The 22,671-nt window shown below is 40.5% G+C and overlaps 1 protein-coding gene across 1 annotated transcript in view; it reads right to left on the minus strand.

Annotated features, from left to right (window-relative positions):
- Dcc (DCC netrin 1 receptor) overlaps positions 1–18,305 on the minus strand; it is a 1,118,465-nt gene extending 1,100,160 nt beyond the window's left edge. Inside the window, exon 1 of the mRNA XM_051163583.1 lies at positions 17,727–18,305. Within this exon, the coding sequence (XP_051019540.1) occupies positions 17,727–17,817 (91 nt within the window). The 5' untranslated portion in view covers positions 17,818–18,305. The remainder of the gene's footprint in view (positions 1–17,726) is intronic.
- Positions 18,306–22,671: the final 4,366 nt, after the last annotated feature.

The raw sequence follows: 22,671 nt of genomic DNA on the forward strand, positions 1-22,671 counted from the left end.
GTGTCAACCGGTTGTCAGGTTCTGCACTATTCTGCTCACCTCCAGATCACACATACTTCTCTCTGGAAGTAGGTCACTGAGCACAGCCAATACTAGGCCCCACCCTACTACCTTCAGAGTAGAACATCTATATACATACTTTGAATTTAGTCTACACAGTTGACCATTATCTTCTATTCAATCATTCATTCATTCATTCATACCAACATTTGTTATGATAATTATTTTCAATTTAGTAGTGAAATTTCTTGCTCATATGTTCCATATTTGACCACCCAGAACCCTTTCTGTTAGCTGTTGGGTTCCTCTGACATCCTCCATCATTATAAATGGGTTTTTTTCCTTTCCATAAACAAGAACTTCCTTAGTCTTTATTGTCTGGCATTCTACAATGCCCCAGGCTTATCTTGTACATTTTCTACCTAAGTCCTACAATCAGTTATTTCTCCAAGGAACTCTCACTGCTCTTAGTGCACAGTGGTGTTAGAAACAAAAATGCTAGGTAACAACTTTTAAGCACTTTATAAGGACAAAATCTGACAACACCCTTGCTTTGAAAGGACGTCATCATACACTGGTGTGCCTTAAGAGTCAACACCACATCTGGGTTTTTCTTTTAGTGCAGGTAGCTTCCTTAAAGAACAAATGACACAACTGACTTTTCCTCTCAAAAAAGACAGCCAGCTAGCAATCTCTATGACCTTAGGAAACACACGAGTTAAATTTGTGATTCTGGCCCTTTGATAGAGGTCCCTGAGGACCAACAAGGAAAACACACCTCAATGGCATTAAAGACAGGGAATGTCAAGACGACCAAGTAGCAACAGCATTCCCATCACCACCATCATCCAATATTCATTAATATAAATTTACATGAGTCAGGATTTTTAGAGAAAAGACAAAGGACGAGCTGTATAATGGCGCGACAAATTATGGACTGGGATATTTGCATATGGGATATAAAATGCACCGAACTTCTTTGATGGACTAACACCTGTGATGTATTAATACTTATAATTGATACTGTCTACTAAAGGTTTTTTTTTTTTTTTTTTTTTTTTGGTGCATTTTTCAAGTGGTACTAAAAGGAATAAGATGCGCACACTAATATCCAGTAGAGAACGAGTGCCACACAGTAGAACTTTGCTTTCTCAGTCACCACAGCGCCGTGTTAGAAATTGGTGCCTGGTGCCTCTGCCCTTCTCCGAGCAATCTGTTCTTTCAAGATCTCTGTAAAATTATTAGGAGATGCCTTGCAGGCAAAGCCTCTTCAATCTAAAATTACATTATTTATGCTGCCAGTCGCTTCTTAGATGGCCCTGTCACTTCCGTATGCCTCTTTCTCCCAGCCTTCTCATACATCTGCTTGAGAAGAGGCTAGTGAACAGGGCCCCGTTGCTAGTGATGGGATCTGGGACCAAAACAGAGCAGGAAGCTAGCTTTCAGCTGCGAAGCACCGCCCTTGTTTCCCTCAAACATAAAGTACAGTGTCCCACAGAGACATCCTTTCGTCCTCTCGAGGCAGTTCGCCCTCCTAACTCTATCCCTTCTTACTTGGGAAGGCTTTCTGATGCTATTGCTTGCTTTCTCATATTTGCCACCTCATTCATTTGTATCTTAATAATGAAATACTATATCACCTTGTGAGCCTATCTTTTTTCAAAGTGTGTAAGTCCTCCTCCCTAATCACTTTGTTACCAGTGGTATTTTTGCTTGTCTGTTTACTTTTTGTTTCTTAAAGCAGGGTTTCTCTGTATAGTTGTACTGGAACTCATCCTGTAGACCAAAAGTGCCTCCAAATCAGAGATCAGCCTGCTTCTGCCTCCCAAATGCTGGGATTAAGGGTGTGCACCACTACACCTGGCTAGGAGTATTTTTGTTATAAGCTTTGTAAATCCACTATAGGGTATGACCACATATGACATGTCAGAGGTGAACTTAATAAGCACCTGTAGCAAAGATGGATAAAATCAGAGCAAGTTTAGTGTATTCTACATGCCAAGGAGTGAAGTTATCTTTTTGTGTAATATGTATTTTAATTTAACCAATCATGATGTTTTACAAGTTTAAGAAATAAGAATCCTGAATCTTCATTAAATCTTCGATAGTGCCAAGATTTAAATCCAGATATGTGCAAAGGTGTTTCACAGTGCCTACTCTTAGATTTGAGACAGGGGTGGGGGCAGCTCACTAAATGTTTCTGGGGTCCATTTGTTTTTCATCTATCCAATGACAAAACCATTTTAACAACCTTCACAGTCTTTGTCTAATTGAATAAAAGATTTGCTCTTATTTGAAGGCTTTTCTTATTTCTGGGGTCTTGTGTTGACTTCCTACATTGGTTTCTGACAAATTAACATTTTAATATTTTTGCCTCATCTGGGTCTTCAGGAATGATTGTCCTAAGGCAAACCCAGAGTCTATCCTTGGGGTTCCTGTGTAGGAAGTAATTATGCACTTCTGTTGCCTTGTTCCATATTCACCATGAGAGCAGACAAATGCCCTGGATGTCTTAGGACCAGGACTTTTGGAGATAGCAAATTCTGTAGCGCATTTAACATTTGGAGGATTTTATTTCTTTGAAGTTTACTTTTTCACAGGCACTCTGGAATATTGCCAGTAAAATTATTAACAGAGTGTTGCATTAAATAACTGTTGCATTAAATAACTTAGAAAGATAGAAGTTTCATTTGTGGTTGGTGGAATAGTCTAGAGCAGTACACTGGAATGACCTTAGAAACTGTTCAAGTCCACACACAGCAAGCATGTACATGTCAACACACTCCTCCACACAATGGAATTTAAATGCTTAACATGGGATATCACCAATAACGTATTACCTTACAATCTCCAAAAGACATCATCACACTTAAATCTGACTGTATTAGCAGATTGCTGGGCCAAAATAAACCTTCACTTTTGAGTGTTCACTCTGATTTTACTAGATTAGATTAGAGTGTAAGGTCCCAATGACCTGGTAAATAGCTAAAATGCACATTGTCTCCAATCAGGCGCCAATATTCTAGGGACTGGTGGAAGACAACTTTGTAGTAGACCTTGCTACCATCCCCTCCAATTGTTCCTCCATGTGGTTAGCACCATTACTGCTAACATGGAGACTTTCTGTAGGCTTAGGTTTTTCACAAACCTACTTTATTTAGGGTTCTTAAACGCTTTTATTTTCCTTGCAAACCCTCATCCACAGGTAGGAGAGAAAGAAGGTTAGAAGGAGAAAAACAAAGGATGTGGACCTCTACTTTTCCCAGCTGGGTAGGGCCTTCTGTTTCTTTTGAGGGCGAGGCCAATCTCAGTTGTCAGCAGCAAATGTGGCAGACAGTCCTCTGTCTGTGTCCTCAAACCACCATGCTCCATGCTCCCAATAGGCTCTTTATTTTATACCTACAGCCCTCAGAATTCAACTCCAGCTGGCAAAGACCATGTCCCTGCATGTGGCAATTATCAGCTGTGGATAAACTAAAGCCCAAAGTAAAACCCCACCCATGGGATTAAAAGAAAAACATTTATATAACATAACTGAGTTTACAAAGAACTCAAAAAACTTCCATTACAGGTTTCCACAGGCAGTGAAGCCTTAACCTTACCCTAAGTGGTTACTGCCCAGTGGGAGAAAACAAACAAACAAAATGAAACAAACAAACAAAAAACAACACTGATTCTTCCCAGGCATATATATCCACATGAGAATGACCTCATTCAGGGTGACCAACAACTACAGTTTACAGGAATCTGCTTCATGTCATGATGGACACTATAAACCCTACTTCCCAGGAAGCTCCCGGAAAATAGGAACAATTCATCACCCCACAATCCCTCTAGCAACCAAGTCGAGAGTAATAATGTTGTCTTTTTGTGATCCCCCCCCCTTTTGTTCCTCTCTGTGTCTTTGCATTGGATTTTATTCTCTCTTTTGTTCCTTAATTCTTTTCTGAAAATTGATTGAATTCTCTTGCTAAGTTATAGCAAGGGAAATGCAGTTTTCCTGGGAGGCAGTTCGCCCCTCTATAAATAGAATTTAACTCAGAGGGGAAAAGTAAAACAGCAGCCTTACATAACCTTTCACAAAAGCCCTACTCTTTCTCTAGCAGGACCAGAGAAGGGCCTACAGTTCATGAGCTAAGCAGAAACTTGTCTCACCAGTGGGAACGCTACTGATTTTCATTCAGATTGATCCAGTTTGCACAGCTGAGCCCTCCTGTCCTCTCCTACTCCACTGTGATTTGGAGCTCTGGTTAAAGCTTGCCTCTCAACCAGGCAGGGCAGAGCGAAAAAGCTTCAAAGCCTTGCGCTGAGCTAGCTCTCTGCCTGAAAGCTTTGCTCCTCTTTAAACACCTCACTTAAGCTTCTTCTTTCTGTCTCAGGCAAATGAGCAGTTGGTTTGTCTCATGCCCCAAAGACCATTTCCAATCAAAAGGCTAGGTTCAGTTTGGGGTCACCTCCACCAGGGTCTCACTTTTAGCATGTGTGTGTATTTTCAGAGCAGACCTGAAGGACACAAAGGGGAAAGGACTCCGGGCCCCAGCATCCCTTTTATGTGCCTCTCTTTTCTTGTGAATCACAGTATTTTCAAGAAGGAAGAGAGTGGCAAGAGGGCGAGATGGGAAATGAAAACCAGCAGGTCCTTTTGAAGTGTGTCATATCCTTGAGAAAAAGAGGGGAAAGGCAGATCGAATACTCAAAAAAAAAAAAAAAAAAAAAAAAAGTCCAAATGGTTTCAATCTCAAGGAAAATGAAGCATGTTATGACCCTGAGAGACACTGCAACAGTAAATAAAACAGCAAGCCAGAAGCCTCTTTGACCTGTGCATAGTTTGCCATTGTATGACCTACAGCTAGGCCACCCAAAGATGTTGCAAGCTGAGTCTGAGTTCATCTGGCTGGGGCATTTTCCCATTGACTGGGTGACCAGTTGTAAAGACAGGGACAGTCTCTGTCTCCCAGGTAAATGTTTCTCAATCACCTTTGATTCTAAAAGAGCAAGGCCAGGCAATGGCCAGGTTTTTCAAATTTCTAATGAGTCCCCAGGTGATACAAATATTCTTCTGTGGAGGAAAGCCTGAGTAGCTGTTGCAATACCTTAAGGCCATGAAGAACCAGTGTGGTGGCTGTGAATTACAGTCATCTGAATATGTAAAAAATACTTAGCTATTAAAGATCCTAAATTAGCTAGTATGAAGAGAGCCTTAACATTGATGAAGGATCAAGAAGAGAGACACTTGTCCGAAGCAAATACCTTAGGGAAATACTCTACCTTGTACCTTTTATTTACAAAAAGCAAGAATCAGCTTCTAGGCATTCAAGCCAGGTAGCTAGGTCTGAAGAAAATGCATGTAGCCAGCATAGGAAGAGATAGTAATTGAAGATTGTTTGAATGTAGAATCCACAGGAATGTGTTAGAGTCTGCCAAGTTTGATTAATGTTACATTGAGTAAGGGCATACTAGTTGTGCCATGAGCCCCTAAGTCCAGCAAGGACTTGGACCAGTACCCAAAAACCCATATATTTAATGTAAAAGTTGTTAGTAAAATATGATTTATCTTATCTCTATGTCTTTCACACATCAAAAACAATAATGAAATTTAGGCAGATTTTATAATGGGTGTGTATGCTTGTGAATGCAGCATTGTAAAGATCTTCTTAAGACAGATTCTATTGATGAAATAGCAATTACAATTGAATTGAGATATATAGTGAAATAAAGTATAACTTTATATATTTAACCAATGGAGTAATTTTTATCACTAATTTACACCTGGGGCACATAGGTTGATTTTTCTGTACAATTAGTAGAGGGAATGCTGAAATACAGTGAGGTTTAGTGTTTCAATCAAACCTTTTGCTTGGTTGGTGTTTTCTTGTCATCACCGTCTTCATGGCCAAGGACCATAGAGCCAGATCCTATAGGTAAAAAGTGACTCAATGGCACAACTACTATCGGACACAGTAATATGATGTGGTCACAAGCCACTAACTTCTTGATGAATGGCAGATTAAAGGAAAGAACTTTCAAGTACTTTTGAAGAAACAGTGACGTAGAGACAATATAATGGAACTCTACAATTTTAAACAAAGCTTCGGCTTACTTTTCCCATTTATCTCATTGAGAAAGATCAAAACTGTAGTTGTCAAAAGGCCACCCAAAGAAGCAAAGAAGCAATGAGCCTTATCAATCCTCATGCTACATACGGGCAAAATCCTGTTCTCTCTCTGCCCAGTGGAACTGGTCTCTTGAGCATGCTCATTAATAAATATTTGCCTTTGTCTAGGTCTTTATGGTTCTTAAAACTGCTTCTAACTATATTATTTCGATCAATAAAATCCAACTGTCAACAAGCAGAGAGACAAGCTTGTGAATTGAAAACTGACTCTGGAATTAGAGGAAGAGTTTCCTATGAATTTTACCTAAATTTTCTGATGTTTGAAATGTTGCATCAATATCTGGTATCATTTTTGTTGGGCAGGTATTCCATTCTTTGGTTGCTGTTGCACACTCTGGCTCCCAGCCATGTGTGGTGACTTTTGGGGCCCTGGTAGAGAGTGTTCCTGTGTGACCACAAAGGAAGGACGATGAGCTGGAGAGAAAAGTTAAAGGGGCCTGAGGAAAAGAGATTGGGGAACTTTGGGTCAGCTACTATTTATCTACACTTCAAATGATGAAAAGATATTAAAGAGTGCTTCTTTTTTGTTTGCTTGCTTGGTTGTTTAAGAGTGCATCTCAAGGTGAACTCACTTCAATGAATTCCACCAGTGTTCCCTGAGTATGAGAATCTGATGTTGGTGAGAGGACCAAGAAAGCTTTGTGGCTTCATCTGGATCACTACCATACAGTAGTGTCTTGAAGCGTAATATGCTGATCTTTTTGAGTTCATCGACCTACCACAGTTCCTGAACAACCGCTATTTTTCTCCCTCTGCTCCTTATCAAGCACCCCCTTGTTAGCTTATCAAGTTATTCTTTGGTTGCTAGCTTAAGCACAATTTCTCCAGAGAAGCCTTAAAAAAAACTGTTCTCTAGATGCCTCCAATGTCTGTGATACTTTATTACAGTAGAGTAATAAATTAGTTTGTACATTTGTTGACTAACATGCTTCTCAAACTGGGCTCTAACTCTATTGCCACTTTAACAAAGTACCTGGAACACTCAATGAATAGGGAGGAAAGTCCCATGGATGTGTGCTCGTATGCTTATAGAAAGATTGCCAGGATCTGCAAGATAAACCACAACAAAGTTTATTCTTCTCACACCTATGTCTTAGTCTATTTATATTTTACTATACTTTTCATTTTATCTTATTTTCTTTTCCTTTTATTGTCTTTCATTTCATTTTACTTTTCCTTCATTTCTTTTCTATTTTCTTTTTCCTTCCTTCCTTTTTTTTTTTCAACAAGGTTTTGCTCTGCAACCCAGGCTAGTTGTGAACTCATTTTGTAATACAAGGAATTCTCACATTCATAATCTTCCAACTTTCACACTCTAAATTCTTGGATTATAGATATGCGTGCACTATTGCATCCAGCTTAGTTTATGTATGGCTTACTTTAAACATGATTGACAACTATTTACACCCTCATACTACAAAACCAAAACATACACACAAAGAAAACATCAGTCAAAGAATTATAAGAATGCAGGGATGAGCGGAATGACTCTTTTAGCCTACTTGCTAGTATTGGCATGTTAATGATATAAACATTGTAGTTTTTTTTTTTTTTTTTTTTTTAGTCTCACCACTTTGTATTCTTCCTTAATGAGTACTTTGTTCTGCCTTGTGTGCCACTCATTTATGTACCTGTCTCATTAGCTTAAATATAAACTCATGTAAAACAGAAATATATTAAAAACATTCCACTCAGCATGTTATAATCCCTGTTAAATAGCCATAATGTTCTTGACTCAAATACTTGATCTCATTTGATTCTATCATAGATTATCAATTATCTTGGGCATCAAGAAAACTAAATGAAAAGTAAGAGCACAAGTTTTAGATGACAAATATGCATCTCTGGCTATACCGTTGTTGGGGTTATGGAAGTATGATGAATCTATATTTTACAATGCGTTACTTGGGAAATATTATGTTAAAATCTACACACTAAATTTAGGGACTAAATAAACTAGAGGGAGTTTAGATTTAAAAATGGAAGAAAGAAAGGAACATGGTTAGGCTTCTGGAGGGATAACAGAAAAAATCCAATGAACTAAAGAGCTATATAGTTAGACTAAATGAAGATGACCCCAGAAGGGAAAAAAAAACCAACTTAGAGCTAAAATTACTTAACCTGCTGGCTCATAGAAGAGGCAGTGTCATTGCAAAGGGAAAACAAAAACTGCACACTCAATAGCACAGGTGTTAAAAAGAATATATGGAGCAGTGCTATTTAAGATGAATTACAAAGTAAATTTCCAACAGCAAAAACTGTTGTGTTGCTGAAATGTTTCCCATGGGAAGGAGTCAACAAACCATCCCTTGAGATGTTTCAAACCAGGGAGAAAATAACTAGAAATTGTCCTGCAGGGAACAGCTCTGCCCAGAAATTAGACATAAAAGGGAAAGCCTTGCAGATTTTCTCTCTAATTTATATTCCTCTGAGATCCCACGAGGCTGAGCAAAGATGTGGGAACAATGGATGGAGGACTCTCAATGCAGAGGCTTGCTTAGATGTCTCAGCCTTGGCTTACATCTCTAATGAGTAGGCACAGAAGGCAACCTGCTGGAGAGGCCTCTTCCAGCATACCCAAATGTGTTATTTAATCCAGAGACCTTTGTTAGCCTGCCCAATGGGACCAAGTGGAATAAATTAAGAACCTATACAAAAGTTAGAGGCATATATTACTTCAAGCACAGACTGCCTGAAACCCATAATCATACACACCATAAATTTGACGATGGTTTTTGGCCTATGCATTTTACTGCATTGGAAACATATTCAAGGTCAAATAGCCAGATTATGATGTGCTTTCACTTAGATTTGGTATCTGCCATTAAGACTGTAATTCAGTTTTCCTTTTGTTCCATTAGATTCAGGATATTCCTAATGTGACTGAAATTAAGCCTTGTACCCCAAACCCTTTTTTTTTTTCCTGTTAGCTGTCATTTATACAGACATCATAAACTGGAAGAGTAAAGATATAGAGAAAGAAAGGCTTGCTCATTACCACAAATAGTCCTAAAGTGACTAAGGCCATCCTTTTCTAGATAAAATTTAGTGTGCATCTTGAGAAAGTGCTTAAGTAGTGCCTGGGGTAAGGTAAACTTGGTACAACATAAGGTGACAACTTTCTAAAAGTTGGACTGCTCATGACATTCATCTTTAAACACAAAAGGTTGATTAGTAAGAAGATAGACTAACTACCAATAAAATGACAGAGATAAAATGGATGCTGTATTGAAGAAACAAGATCATGGAAGTATCTTGCTGCAACCAACAAATGGCCAACAAATTTATGAGGGAAAAAATGTGCAGTTTTATTAGCAATCAGGGAAATGCAAATTAAACCCATAATGAGATGTTAATTCACATCCACCAGATGAAGGCAAATTAAGCAAATGAAAATACCAAGTGTTGGTGGAGACATGAAACAAAGAAGATTTTCCTATGCTCCTAGTGTGGTGGTATAATAAAAGTAGCAGGCCATTGCCTCTTAACGTAGAGATTTCCTTTTCATGATTCAGCATCTCAGTACCTACGTTACACCTGGAAATGATGGTTCATTTTCAATGAGCAATGTATATAAAAAATGCTTAAATCATAAAGACTATAACAGAAGATTGTAGCTCAAAATAGTCTATCAACAATAGCCTAGGTAAGTTATGATCAATTAAGGTCATGGAATATTACACAGTAGAGTGATGAGTGTAATCCTAAACGCATACGCAGGTAGCCTCAGGTACTTAATGTTTAGCCATAAAGAAAATCAGACAAAATATATTTCTTTCATTAAAATCATATATTAAAAGCAAAAACAAAAACCAGCCGGGTATGGTGGCGCATGCCTTTAATCCCAGCACTCCGGAGGCAGGCAGATTGCTGTGAGTTCAAGGTCAGCCTGGTCTTCAAAGTGAGTCCAGCACAGCCAGGGCTACACAGATAAACCCTGTCTCAAAAAATCAAGAACAAAAAACTAACAAAACAAAACAACTAACAACAACAAAAGAACAAAATAGTGTGTTAATGAAAGATGTATTTGTAGCTGTCTTACAAAATAGAAGGATTAGTTAACACAAAATTCAGGAAACCAATAATGTGTATATGGCTTTTTGTTTTATTTTTGATATTATCTCCAGTGTTGTTATTAATTATACTAGATGCTGCATACAGAGAGTTTATAATTTAAGGAAAATATGTGGTACTGAAACTAGGAAAGTACTAACATGGATCTAATCCACACCTTTATCTAACAAGAAAAACTATGTTTCATGAGGAACAAATGACAACCAAATTAATATATCAGATTTCAGAAATACCAGGAGCCTATTAATTAAATAAATTAGGGCTTTTTCCATTAATAAGGTACTCGGGTCCCAACTTAGAGTCTCTTTTCTTACATAAAATACAATATCTTTGTAAAACTGAGCAAAACAAAATGGAAAAGGGGAAAGGGAAGAGCTTCAACTGGACAAAACAATGCAAAGAAACAACTTTCTGAATCTGGAATCATTTTTTTAATATGTCACAATTAGAAACTTCTAACATAAATAAAAATAAATAAATCACTGCTATATCTTCAGGTATTCAGAAACTATCCATCTAATGTAAAATCTGTATCATAGTGATGACTTAAATACATGACAAATAGGTTACATTAGGGCTACATCATAAAAGGCAACAGAGTGGAGAAACACTTCGAAAGTTCTGTTGCTGAAATCTTAAAATACTGAGCTATAACAAGAAACTTCATTTCTTTTTTTTAAATTTTTTATTAATTTATTCTTGTTACATCTCAATGGTTATCCCATCCCTTGTATCCTCCCATTCTTCCCTCCCTCCCCTATCTGCATACTAGCCCAAGGGGCATGTCCCACGAAAGCCTTCACTTACCAGGAAACTGGGAAAGAGGGGAGGACATCCTATTGGGACTCTAGATGAGAGAAGCATGGGAGAATAGCAAAGTAGAAGGATCCAGAGGGTCCTTAGAAACCTACAAGTAGAACATTATGATAGGCAGATTTGGGCCCAGGGGTCCCGCTCAAACTAAGGCATCAGCCAAGGACAATATAGGTGGTAAACTTTAAACCCCTACCCAGATCTAGCTAATGGTCAGAACATTCTCCACAGTTGAGTGGAGAGTGGAATATGACTTTCACAGTACTCTGGTGCCTCACATTTGACCATGTCCCCTGGAGGGGGAGACCTGGTGGCACTCAGAGGAAGGACAGCAGGTAGCCAAGAAGAGACTTGATACCCTATGAGCATATACAGGGGGAGGAAGTCCCCCTCAGGGACAGTCATAGGGAAGGGGAAACTTCACTTCTTAAGCCAAATGGCCATCATTTATACCGCTTCTAATTCTTTTTATTCCTCTATGATAATGTAAATATGGATTTAGGAACATTTTAGATAGCCTAGAACAAAGTTATAATGATGCTCTTTCTTATCAAGTCACAAGACTCAACAAGGTGATTTTTGTTTTGTTTTGTTTTGTTTTTTATTAAACAGCATCGTGAGGAACCATTTAGTTCTGGAGAACTGCCTTCTGTTCAGACAAGGATGTAAAAAACCGCAAGCTAGAAATCTCTCAATTGCAAAAAAAAAAAAAAAAAAAAAAAAAAAAAAAAAAAAAAAAAAAAAAAAGCTCAGAAAATTATATATAAAGGAATTCAGCAACAAGGAATTACAGAATTTGGTTTTAATGGAAAATATATATTCTTTAAAAACAGAAATGAATTACTGGTTTTGGGCTCCAGAATTTTGGCGGAAAAGAGAAATCTTCCACTCACATCATGCTATAAAAGTATACTTGAGAAATAAGATCAATAAATAGGAAATGATTTGTGTGTTTCCTTGCTCGACTTTCCCCCCAAGAAATGAAAGCTGTGCACACTATGGTTGTTTAAAACTGTTCATAGAAAGCAACATATACTCACATGACCATTGGCAAATTACAATCAATAATGAGGAAAATAAAGGTGTGTGCAGCCACACATGTTATTCCCAATTTCTAAACCCCACCATAGGACAAAGTTGGAACATTTCTGACCTCTCAAGGAAAATATTTTTACTTAAGAGATGTGTTAAAGGTTTGTTTGTTTTTTTTTTTAAACCTCGGGCTAAATCTGTCAAAGAACTTTAGAACTCTATAGTAATTTTGATCGTCAATCTCCTAGCCTGTATTGCTTTGTGTTAGTACAGTGCTGAACCTGAGAAATGTACAGTGAAGGAGTCAACACTCGCATGGGAGGAGCTAGCACCTGGGATGAAGTTGTGTGGTAATTTAGCTCAGTGCTGTTACTATAAAGGAACTTAATAATGTGCACTTTTTAACTGTATGCTGTCACTCACTTGGCATAAGTAGCACGTAGTTTTGTCTTGGGCATTTTTGTTGGTCTACAGGGAAGGCAACCTGGATTGCTTATCCTTCCTTATCAGTAATATGAAGATTTGCTTTATGAGGGCTTAGTTTTAAGGGGGAGTATCTTAAATATACAGGGGCAAGGCAACACGATGGGCATTATAAGGATAATGAAAAAGGCTCTGAACTCTGAAAGGGGAAATCATTGACAAAAATTAAAGTTCTATACTTCAACCTAGTAGCAACTTTGTGACCAAGACACATGACTAGTTGGCACCACTTGTTACCTTGAATACTCACTCCTTTCTCAAAGCTTGTGAACTCTAGAATGCTGGTAGTCTTCGCTAGTAGGCCACAGGTGAGTCTCCCAGGCTAACAGTATTACTTGGCTCTTTTTTGAGTACTGTTCATTCTTCACCAAAAGAAGCAATCATAAACATTTTACAATTTATTTAAAAGGCAATTCTCCCTGTGTTCTCAAGTGCCATATGACATGTTAAGCATAATGCTTATAGAACAAGAGTTGGTTTCTCAATGAGACATGCTTTAGTTGCATCGAGAAGGGTGACCTTGATGCCCTGGTATTATGTAGTAGGTACAATGTGATTCTCCAAGGATATCCAACAGAGAAGTAAACAGCCCACAGTAAGTCACTGTAAAATTCGTGGGTGGTTGTACAAATATTGAGTTTGGTGTATTCCAATCCTGAAGCAGTGATATGGCAAGCCAGGATTCTTAAGGCCTTCGCTGTGTTGTCATACTGGCACAGAGGAGGAAGAAAAGGAAATGTCATGTTTATATTTTATAAATTTTAAATACGCGCCATGCTTGGCATTCCATTTCAGGGATCATGCTATTTTTCTAGAACCTAATGACTTTTAGTGGGCTTGGGTCATTATTCTCTTAATCCAAACAATGCTAAGGTTTTCTAAAATGTATGTATTCAGTTCATCTAGAAGATTATCAATAGAGATAAATGAAAAATTGTCACTTGAGAATATACTTTTGCAACGAATACCCAGACACAGCAACCTGTTTCTAACTTGGACTGAGTTTCCGGTGGTAATACAGGCCAGGTCTATGGAAACTGGGGAGAGCTGGATCCAAGCCAATACTGCTTTACTAGGGCAGTCATGAGTGTCCTTCCTTAAATAGTTGAAGGAGAAGGCAGGGACCTGTGGAAAACTGTTCTCTGTGCGGGTCCCATTGTGTTTTACCTAAAGAAATTGATTCAGGGCAACCATATCCTTTATTATTTATTCTAACAGAGGATAATGTGAGGAACACTTATGCATATGTATAAACACATACATGGTTTAAGATGGTAAATTCTCCAAAGAAATTGTAAGGCTATTTGCTTAAAAATATCATCTTAGAACACAGTCTCTTATGGAAAGAGTCAATTCAGAAACTTTAGCACTTCCGTTATCATCAGAGCCTGCTATGATAAAAGCAGGGCCAGGATGACAGGATTTAAATCAGTCCCTATGCAGGTGATAAACTGCATTATATGGCATTACTGTGTGTTGCTAGAAACTTCTCAGGAGCAATTCACAAACCTAAGAAAAATCTTAGGATAGTGGATACATACAGTGGGATCTACAAGGTTGGAAGAGAGAAAGTTTCTTATAAAAGATGTTTTTGAAGTATTTATGCTGGGATTCCTCAGACTGTGTATCAAGCCTTCACTTTCTAAAAACAAACAATCCCAGCTTCTCAAATGCATCACTTCCCCCAAACTCTTGTCAGATTCTTATTGGTTTAGAAGCTTACCCTGTACTCCAAAGGGACTGTCTGGCAGTGTCCATTCAAGAACTGGATAAGATGGAAACTAATTCTCCTCAATGAACTAAGAAGTCTTCAGAAAGATTAACTTGCCATGGAATAAATGGAAGCCACAGGCACGCACGCACGCGCGTGCGCGCGCGCGCACACACACACACACACACACACACACACACACACACGCGGTATAAATCTCTTCCTGGGGGAGGGGTGGCTATTGGCCCCTCACAGCAGCCTTGCTGTTAAGAGCATTAAAGCAAATGCACTGAGCCTAATATATTCGCATATAACACATGTGCTGGCCATTTCACATGCTTCATAACTCAGAGGGCAGCTGCTACAGGGTGGGAAATGGGTAGGGTGACAGGTCACTGGTGATTTATACTGTAGCATTCACCGAGCTGTGGAGAGCCTGCTTACCCAGGCAATCCCAGGGCCTGACAGCCTCTTTCCACCACATGCATAGCAAGCCCAGAAAGAGCACAGGACCTGCTGTGGCCGTTGGTGTGACAAAGGTGCTGGACAGAGCAACTAGCAAGCTTCACTCCATTATGTCTAGACTATATAAACTCTCACCAAATGTAACGCAAACACACATGAATAATTAAATAATTAGTGAGCAGACTTCCTATTTGATTCATTAATGTCTAAATTTCCCATCTTGCCGGAGATCTTGAGACTTTACCTGGTACCTCTCTCTGCACATGTCTCACGTCAAATAAAGAAGAGGACATCCCACAAAGCAAGCTAAAAAGTCTCTCTCTCTCTCTCTCTCTCTCTCTCTCTCTCTCTCTCTCTCTCTCTCTCTCTCTCCCTCTCTCCCTCTCTTCCTCTCAGTTCTCTACACAGACACTGTTTAGGGATGTCCTTCCAGTTGTGACATAATAATCTCATTCAAATTTACAAGTTTCACATTTTGCCTGGAAAGAGGGGACGGGCCAGCGCTATTGTGCTAGTCTCCATAATCCTTTGTTACCAATCAACAAAGTCTTTAAAACCTTCTGCCAAGCAGGAACTTCAATGCCTGTGAGCTAGACATTTGGCCTTATTAAGGGCACCTCCTACTGGTCCTTTCTTAGTGTGAACTCTGTTTTCTTTGGTTCCAGGCTCCCCAAAATTGCTAGTAAGGCAAAGGGTAATATTCAGATAAGTGAGCAAAGAACAGCACAGTGAACTGAAATAGCAAGATCTTCAAAGTGCACACCCCCCCACACACACACTCTTTCCTGGGACCTGCACAAATCGCAGCACTGTAGAGAAGTTTGGAACAAAGATCAGCAAGCATTATCCGGTAGCATTCTCTTTACATCTGGGAATTTGGGGGGGATGGTCTTAGATTTGTCTATAAAGAGAACATTTTAAGAAGGAAATTGAAATAAAACACTAATAAATAAATGACTATAAGCAAAAAAAAAAAAAACCGAATAGGAAGGAGATATTTAATAAAGGCACTAATAAAAACATTGGATTTATCTCCATTCATCTGCCACCAGTTTTTGCCAGGTAATAGTAATTTGGGAATGGCTTTAAAATATTGAATAACTAACAACATTGTCCATTTTTGCACTTTGCTTAATTCAATATTATCCACCAGGTCATCACTCCCTTTCTATCTAGTGGGTTTTCTTCATAGCAAGGAATGTCTCTGAACTTCCCTCTTTCTTTCAAGGTGCTCCCAAAGTGCCAGAGAGAGCTCAAGTAAATCTTCTGAGCACAAGGAAGGTCCTGCTTGTTCTGCCTGTGAGCATTTGTGGTTTAAGGAGGGGATTTTTTTTTAAAAACACCTTTCATTACTGCAAGGATAAGCTACCCCTACCCTCTCCACACCTTCCTCCCACCTTCAAAGGGAGTAATTACGGAGGACAAAGCTCTTGGGGAGAGGAGCTAGGGAGGAGGGGACCGCCCAGAGGGAGGAGGAAGGGCAGGCAACTGAGCTGAGGGTGGGTGCCGGTGAGCCAGTCCATCATCATAGGCGTGCACACAACACACAACACACACGTACGCACGCTCGCGTACACACACACACACACACACACACACACACACACACACACACACACACACACACACACACACACCTTGGCGCGCTCTGGCTGCCTACAGAAGGATGGAAGCCCAGAGCCTGTGCTCTTGTTAATCCTACTGGCTAGTGGCAACACTGGATTGGTGCTTGCTTGCTTGCTTCACAGCCTGGATCCCTTGACACACAGTGAAGCGACGCATTCTCTGTTAGCGTTCACAACCCTTGGTTCTGCAGGTGGGACCAGACAGACTGAGTTTAGGACTCTAGGGAGATTGGGGACTTGGCTGCTGTGGTTTAATTTTATTCTCTGTTAATTTCCAAGGCGCAGGTTAGGGCGCCTCTCTCTCCAACTCCTGGCCCCAGCCTGGGCAGTCTTCGGATCTGAGGAAAGGTCGACTCCGAAGGGATTTGCATGCTCACGTAGCAGCTGTTCTGCCTTTCCCCAGCGGACAGACTCCCTATACCCCAGTGCCCACCTACATGGGGCGGCGTCCGGCAAACCGAGGATATCTTATCACTTTGCTAGGTTTTTATTCTTTTGGCCACAGAAGCCCCAGCTCCGCATTCGGAGACTGCAGCACTCAAAAAGCAGCTTTAGGATCCTTCTCTCTCCCGCTTTGGCCCCATCTAGCCCCCGGAACAGTTTAGCCATTTTTAACTAGAAACTACACTTGCCAAGGGCCAGAGCCAGGAGGCCTGTTTCCCATAGTATCAATCACTTGGAGTTTGGAGGTGTCTTGGAGATATTAGGAGACCTAGCTAGCAAACAGCATTCACGTACAGTTAAAATTTTAAATACATACCCCTCCTGGCAGCTCTTCCCCTCTTTAGGGCACCCCTCTGCACTCATCCAAAGTACTCAAAACATCTATCTGTCTCTTCCTCGATTCTCCATCAGCAAGTGCAAACATGCAAACCTAGGGTCGCACATATTCACGGAAATCTCCCCAGCAGCTAACATCCCGCACAGACCACAGACTTGCTCTAAGCTTCCTCGTTATCATACTCCTCCGCTTGCTCCTGTTACCCTATCCACCTCCCCCTTGCTAGGTTTTTGAGGCTCTGTGGATACAATCCAGGTCCTTTTAACAGCATCCGGAACACTTTCAGCAGCCTGTCCTCCAAACCAACACAAGTTATTTGTAAAATCAAAGATGCAGGAGAAGCACCAGATTGAAAAAGCGCAAAGAGATGCCCTACATCCCACCAACATCCTCCGCCCCCAGAGGGAAAAAGTCTTCTGTCTTTTATCATCCAGGAGGAACCGGCAGGCAGAGCGAGCACCAAATATCTATTTCTCTTCCAGTCTAATTCTACTCTCCAAATGAAACGGTGAGCGTGATGGGGTAAGGGGTGGGGGAGCGTAGAGAAGAAAGGAAAGGACCTCTTACCAGTGACTTGAAGATGCGCGCTGAGCAAGGAAGCTCCGAAGAGTACAAAAGCCAGCTTGGGTACCCAAACACATCCAAGACTATTCTCCATATTTCAGCCAACACCTTCGGGGCCGGGGGTCCTGGGCAGCGGTGGCACTCACACACATGCACTCACACACGCATGCACACATGCACACACCCGCGCCGAGCCCCTTAGGCTTCCTCCTCCTCCTCGTCTTCCTCCTCCTCCTCCTCCTCCTCCTCCTCCTCGTCCTCTTCCTCCACCTCCCCTGCGCCTCTTCTGCCTGCGAAGCCTTTTTCCTTGTCCAGGGACACAATCAGCAGCAAGAAGAGGGAGAAAAAAGTTCCATTCGGTCCAAGAGCTCCCGAACCCCGGTAACACCTTGCAGAACTAACTCAAGGAAACAGAGGGAGCAAGGGAAAGGGAGACTGCTCTCCGCGAGGTTTTGAGGCATCAATGAACAGAATACCCAGGAAGGCTTGTGAGGAGGCGCAAAGCAATCCCGTGGTTGGTCATGCGTTTAGAACGTTGAAGCTGCTTCCTTGTAGTCGGTCGGGTAAAGTTGGAGAGACAAATCCGCTGTCCTTTTGGCTTCTCAGAGATGGGGAACCGTGTAGGGGACAGAGGCGGGGGAGTGCCAGGCGGAGCACTCTCACTTGTTACTGGGGTGTCCGCCAGCGCTGTGTGAGCCCAGAGTTGGAACCTTACTATCCATTGATCCGGAGAAGTGGAGGGCTGGAAGGGAAAATGTGGAGACCGGAGGGAAACGAAGTGGATCAGGCAAGGACTCCAAGCAAATGGGAGGCGGGGGCCTGGAGAAGCTTAGGGGAAAAAAGAGCGGACGGAAGAGGCTTCCAGCAGCTGCGTTTGCCTGGTCTACATATCAATGCGCAGGGATGCCCTCTGTGGGCAAAGCGTGGGAAGTCACTTTTGTCAATGGAGCCAGCAAACATCACGAGCATCTGGAGGCTTTTCAGCAATCATTTTTGATCTTCAGCATTCAGGATATTATTTATGTGGCTGTAAAAACTAGGTGCTGTTTCACATAGGGCAAGTGGCCAGGCTTTTACTTTCTTTTCTTCTGCATTGTTTAAGAGAGAAATTAATTTTTTTCGTTAAGAAAAAAATAATGCAACTCAATTCTAGAAGTGGGAAACGGAGACCCAGAAACACCTCACACCATAAGCAAAGGGCAGACTGCTGCTTTCTGAAAAGAGTAACTGGCAACCTCTCCACTGCGCATTTTATTTCATCCCCGTGCTCACTCTTCTCCTGATGTGAGTCAGGTGTGTAAGTATTCAAAGCACTTACCATATTCCGGGTGCCTTGATGTCTCCCAGGAAACACAAACCGGAGATTTAGCATGACTCACTCCCCCATCCTCAAGGGTCAAGGAGGTTTTCATCAGTTGGGAGAAAGGAGTAAGTGAACAATTTTAAATTATTATGATAACTATCCTGCTGCTCCATGTGATGGGAATGTTATCAGAGAACAAACAGCACTTCCCCTGTCCCCTGGCCGACCATGAAGGAAAGGTGTGCACACACACACACACACACACACACACACACACACACACACACACACACACGAAGAGAGGAGAGAGAGAGGGGAGGGAGGGAGCAGGTTACAGGAAAACCATACAAGGTAGAAGTTCAGAAAACTGCTTCAAGCCCTTTTTTTTTTTTTTTTTTTTTGGCATATTTTATTTTCTCTGTAAGACACCAGGCGGTCTCCACAGGAATCGCTGTGTGCCTTTCATCTCTGCCCTACTCAGAGATGGCGGTGAGACATGGAAAACAGCACTGCAGTTTTGTTGAAACAATGAACTGAGAAGCAAATCAATTTACCCTGGAGAATAATGAATAGAAACCATTGTGGAAAATGTTGAGCCCCACTTGCCTCTCACCCTTCATCATGTGGTTTTTATTTATTCCTTCCTTCTCTCCCCAACTCTTGTCACTCAGACTCACAAGGATGTGAAAGAATAAAATGTGAATATGTAAGGGGGAGTGAAAAGGAAGACGGACGAATAATATGGAATAAGGTCACCACCAGGAAAACACTAAAATTGGACAGGTCCTCCCTCCGCCATGTTCATTCCTTTCCACCGAGAAAAGGTTTAAGTGCATCCTGTAGCATCTCTGGTGACTAAGTCCAAACTGGTGAAGAGGCTTAGATGTTTTGTTGATATCCAATTTTTCAAAACACTAAAACTTCCACTAGCTAAAGTAGAAGCTTGTAGAAATGCGGGCCTGAGGTCTGTAAGGTGTCTTTAATTGGGTCATGGATCTTTCTGGAAGATCACCATTAGCAAACTTGGAGAAATTTGTGACAGTCTGAATTTGTTATGAGAAATAATCATAATTCTTCATAACAAATGCATTAACAAACTGACTAAGAAGCACCAGGGACATGTGTTTCTTCTCAGGAAGGAATCTTTACCTTTCATTTAGATGAACAGTGACTGCTGAAACAGTGGACAGGACACTTGTGTCAGACAGCATCTCTGGGGGAGAACTACAATCTCTCCTTGAGGGACATAGAGTCCTCTATTCCAAAGAACAATAAACTGTTATCACCTAGTTGGGAGGTGGGGTGTTGGAGGACAGGAACTCAAAGCATCCTGTGTTGTTTGGGTCTCTGTATAGCAGTGGTCCTCAAGCGGTTTTTTTTTTTTTTAATACTTAACAATTTTAATTTTGCTTCTTTTATGAATCATAATGGAGTGACTAATATATGACTGCATTGAGGGTCTTGACCCACAGGTTGAGAACCATTGCTATAAAGCCATCCTATTTAACCCAAGACTGCAAGTCTAACCATCAGATTGTTTTCCATGTGATCTCAGATTACCATGCCTAAATGAGTCCAGGCCATTAGGCTCCTGACTAAGGAGTTTCTACAAAAACACACCATGTACTTCACTCCTCTTTGACAGTGCTGTGCTCCACAGCTGAATACAAGTAATACTTTCTTGTACTCTTTTCCCCAATATACCCTTCTCTAGCTTAGTTTAGGAATCTTCTGTTGAAAACAGCTTTGACATTTTCAAGTCAGAAGAATTTGTGGCTTATACTTGGGAGACACTGCAATTCCTTTTCCCTCCTTCCTAAGGTGTTAGACTCACTTCTCACCTGGCCCTCTCATTAATGGAAAGAAAATCAAAATATAAAATGGGAAGAGGAAAGACACGAGACTCACAAGAAATGGTTTAGTATAATCAATGCTCTTCATAAAGTCTTTACTCCAGATGACACCAAGAAGCATCTGGTATTTTAACATATTAATAAAACATACAGAATCTGTACTTTTAGTTCAAAGACAGGTTAGTTAATACTTCCTTTCTTTCATCTACATAGACCATTATAATGTTAGTAAGTCAGTGTGGAGAAACCATGAGAAATCTTGATTTTTTTTTTTCTGAGATTAGGCCAAAAAGATAAGCCCAGTAAAAAGAATGCAATTCTTTTTAGTGTTTCAGTTGAGGGACTGAATCTCTTACGGTGTCTTAATTCAGAAAGTTAATTACCTCTTCCCTACCCCCATTCTCCCAATAGTACGGTCTGGTAATAAAATGATAGTTTAGAAATTTACTTACAAAGTATCTAGTGAGATGGTAATATTACAATATGAATTTGAATATGCTAGAAAGCAGATTATGTGAACATGAAAATCTAATAAACAACAAATTATTCATTTGTTTACTAAAGCAAATTGCCTTATGCACTTAGTCTATATGTTATCTACACACTAAATATCTAAATATGGCAAAGTTATTGCTATTGTCTATTTTGGAATCATGGGTTAAGGAGATTTTTTTCACTTTTTAAACTCTTTATTACATTAACAATTTTATTTTGGAGGTAGTTGCATATCTGACCATACATGTGTGGAGATCAGAGGACAGCTTGTGAGAGTTGTGTTCCTACATCCAGCGTATGGGTCCTGAAAATCAAACTCCGGCCATCAGTCTAAGATGCCTTTACACACTGAGCCATCCTGTTGGCCCAAGGGGTACATTTTAATTTGTTGGTTTTGGTTACTGCTTCCTTGATTGTTTTGTTAGTTTACAATACCTTCTACAATTTGTGACACTTTGTAGATTGAGGGCACCAATCTTGTACATTTCTGACCCCAAAAATTGGGAAGTGGCTTCTTAGTCACATTAGGCATAGATAGTATTCTATTCTTCTCATCATGATGATGAAATTAGAGCCAAGGCCATCATCAAGTCTGAGTGGAAAAGCCTTCACCGTCCCCACAGGAAAACGAACATTTGAATTGTCATGGAGGAACTCTAAGAGAATCCTTTTAAGCCTTGTGTTGTGGAAGATTATGGTATTCAGAGGAAAGGCTGGCTAACTTAGAAGCCTTGGAGCCCTCATCAAGTTTCTTTGCTCCAAATCACCTGGCCACATTCCCCTCCTCCAAATTCACACATTCTCTTCTTCAAATCAGTGATTCACTGACTTACATGGACAAAGGGACTTAGCCAAGGCCAGGGCATAATCCCACTAGATTATCCTCTATCATCCAGGGTATCACATTGCAATTGCATGACTTGCTAGAATAAGAAGCCAAAAGGGAGGCTCAGAGAAAGAGAGATGGCCACACAAGCGGGAGTTGGGACAGAGTGGTACTGTTACTGGGAGGAAACAAGAGCTAAGGCATGTGTCAAACTCCAGGAGCTGAAGAAGATAAGAACTATTACACTCTCTCAAAGAATGCATACTCCTGAAGATCCTTGAATTTTAACAAGGTAATGCCATATTTGGATAGATGACTTTCCAAATTCTATGGTAGTAAATTGGTGTTACTTTAAGCTGTAGCGTAATGGTAGCTTTCTACATGGGTAGCAGAAAGCTAGCACTGGTTTTCATATCACAAAACGGAGAGCAACTGCAGCAAATACTTAAACGTATCAAAATGGCCTTGGAA

The sequence above is a fragment of the Acomys russatus genome, chromosome 20 (assembly GCF_903995435.1).
Source record: "Acomys russatus chromosome 20, mAcoRus1.1, whole genome shotgun sequence".
In the NCBI taxonomy this organism is placed as follows: Eukaryota; Metazoa; Chordata; class Mammalia; order Rodentia; family Muridae; genus Acomys; species Acomys russatus.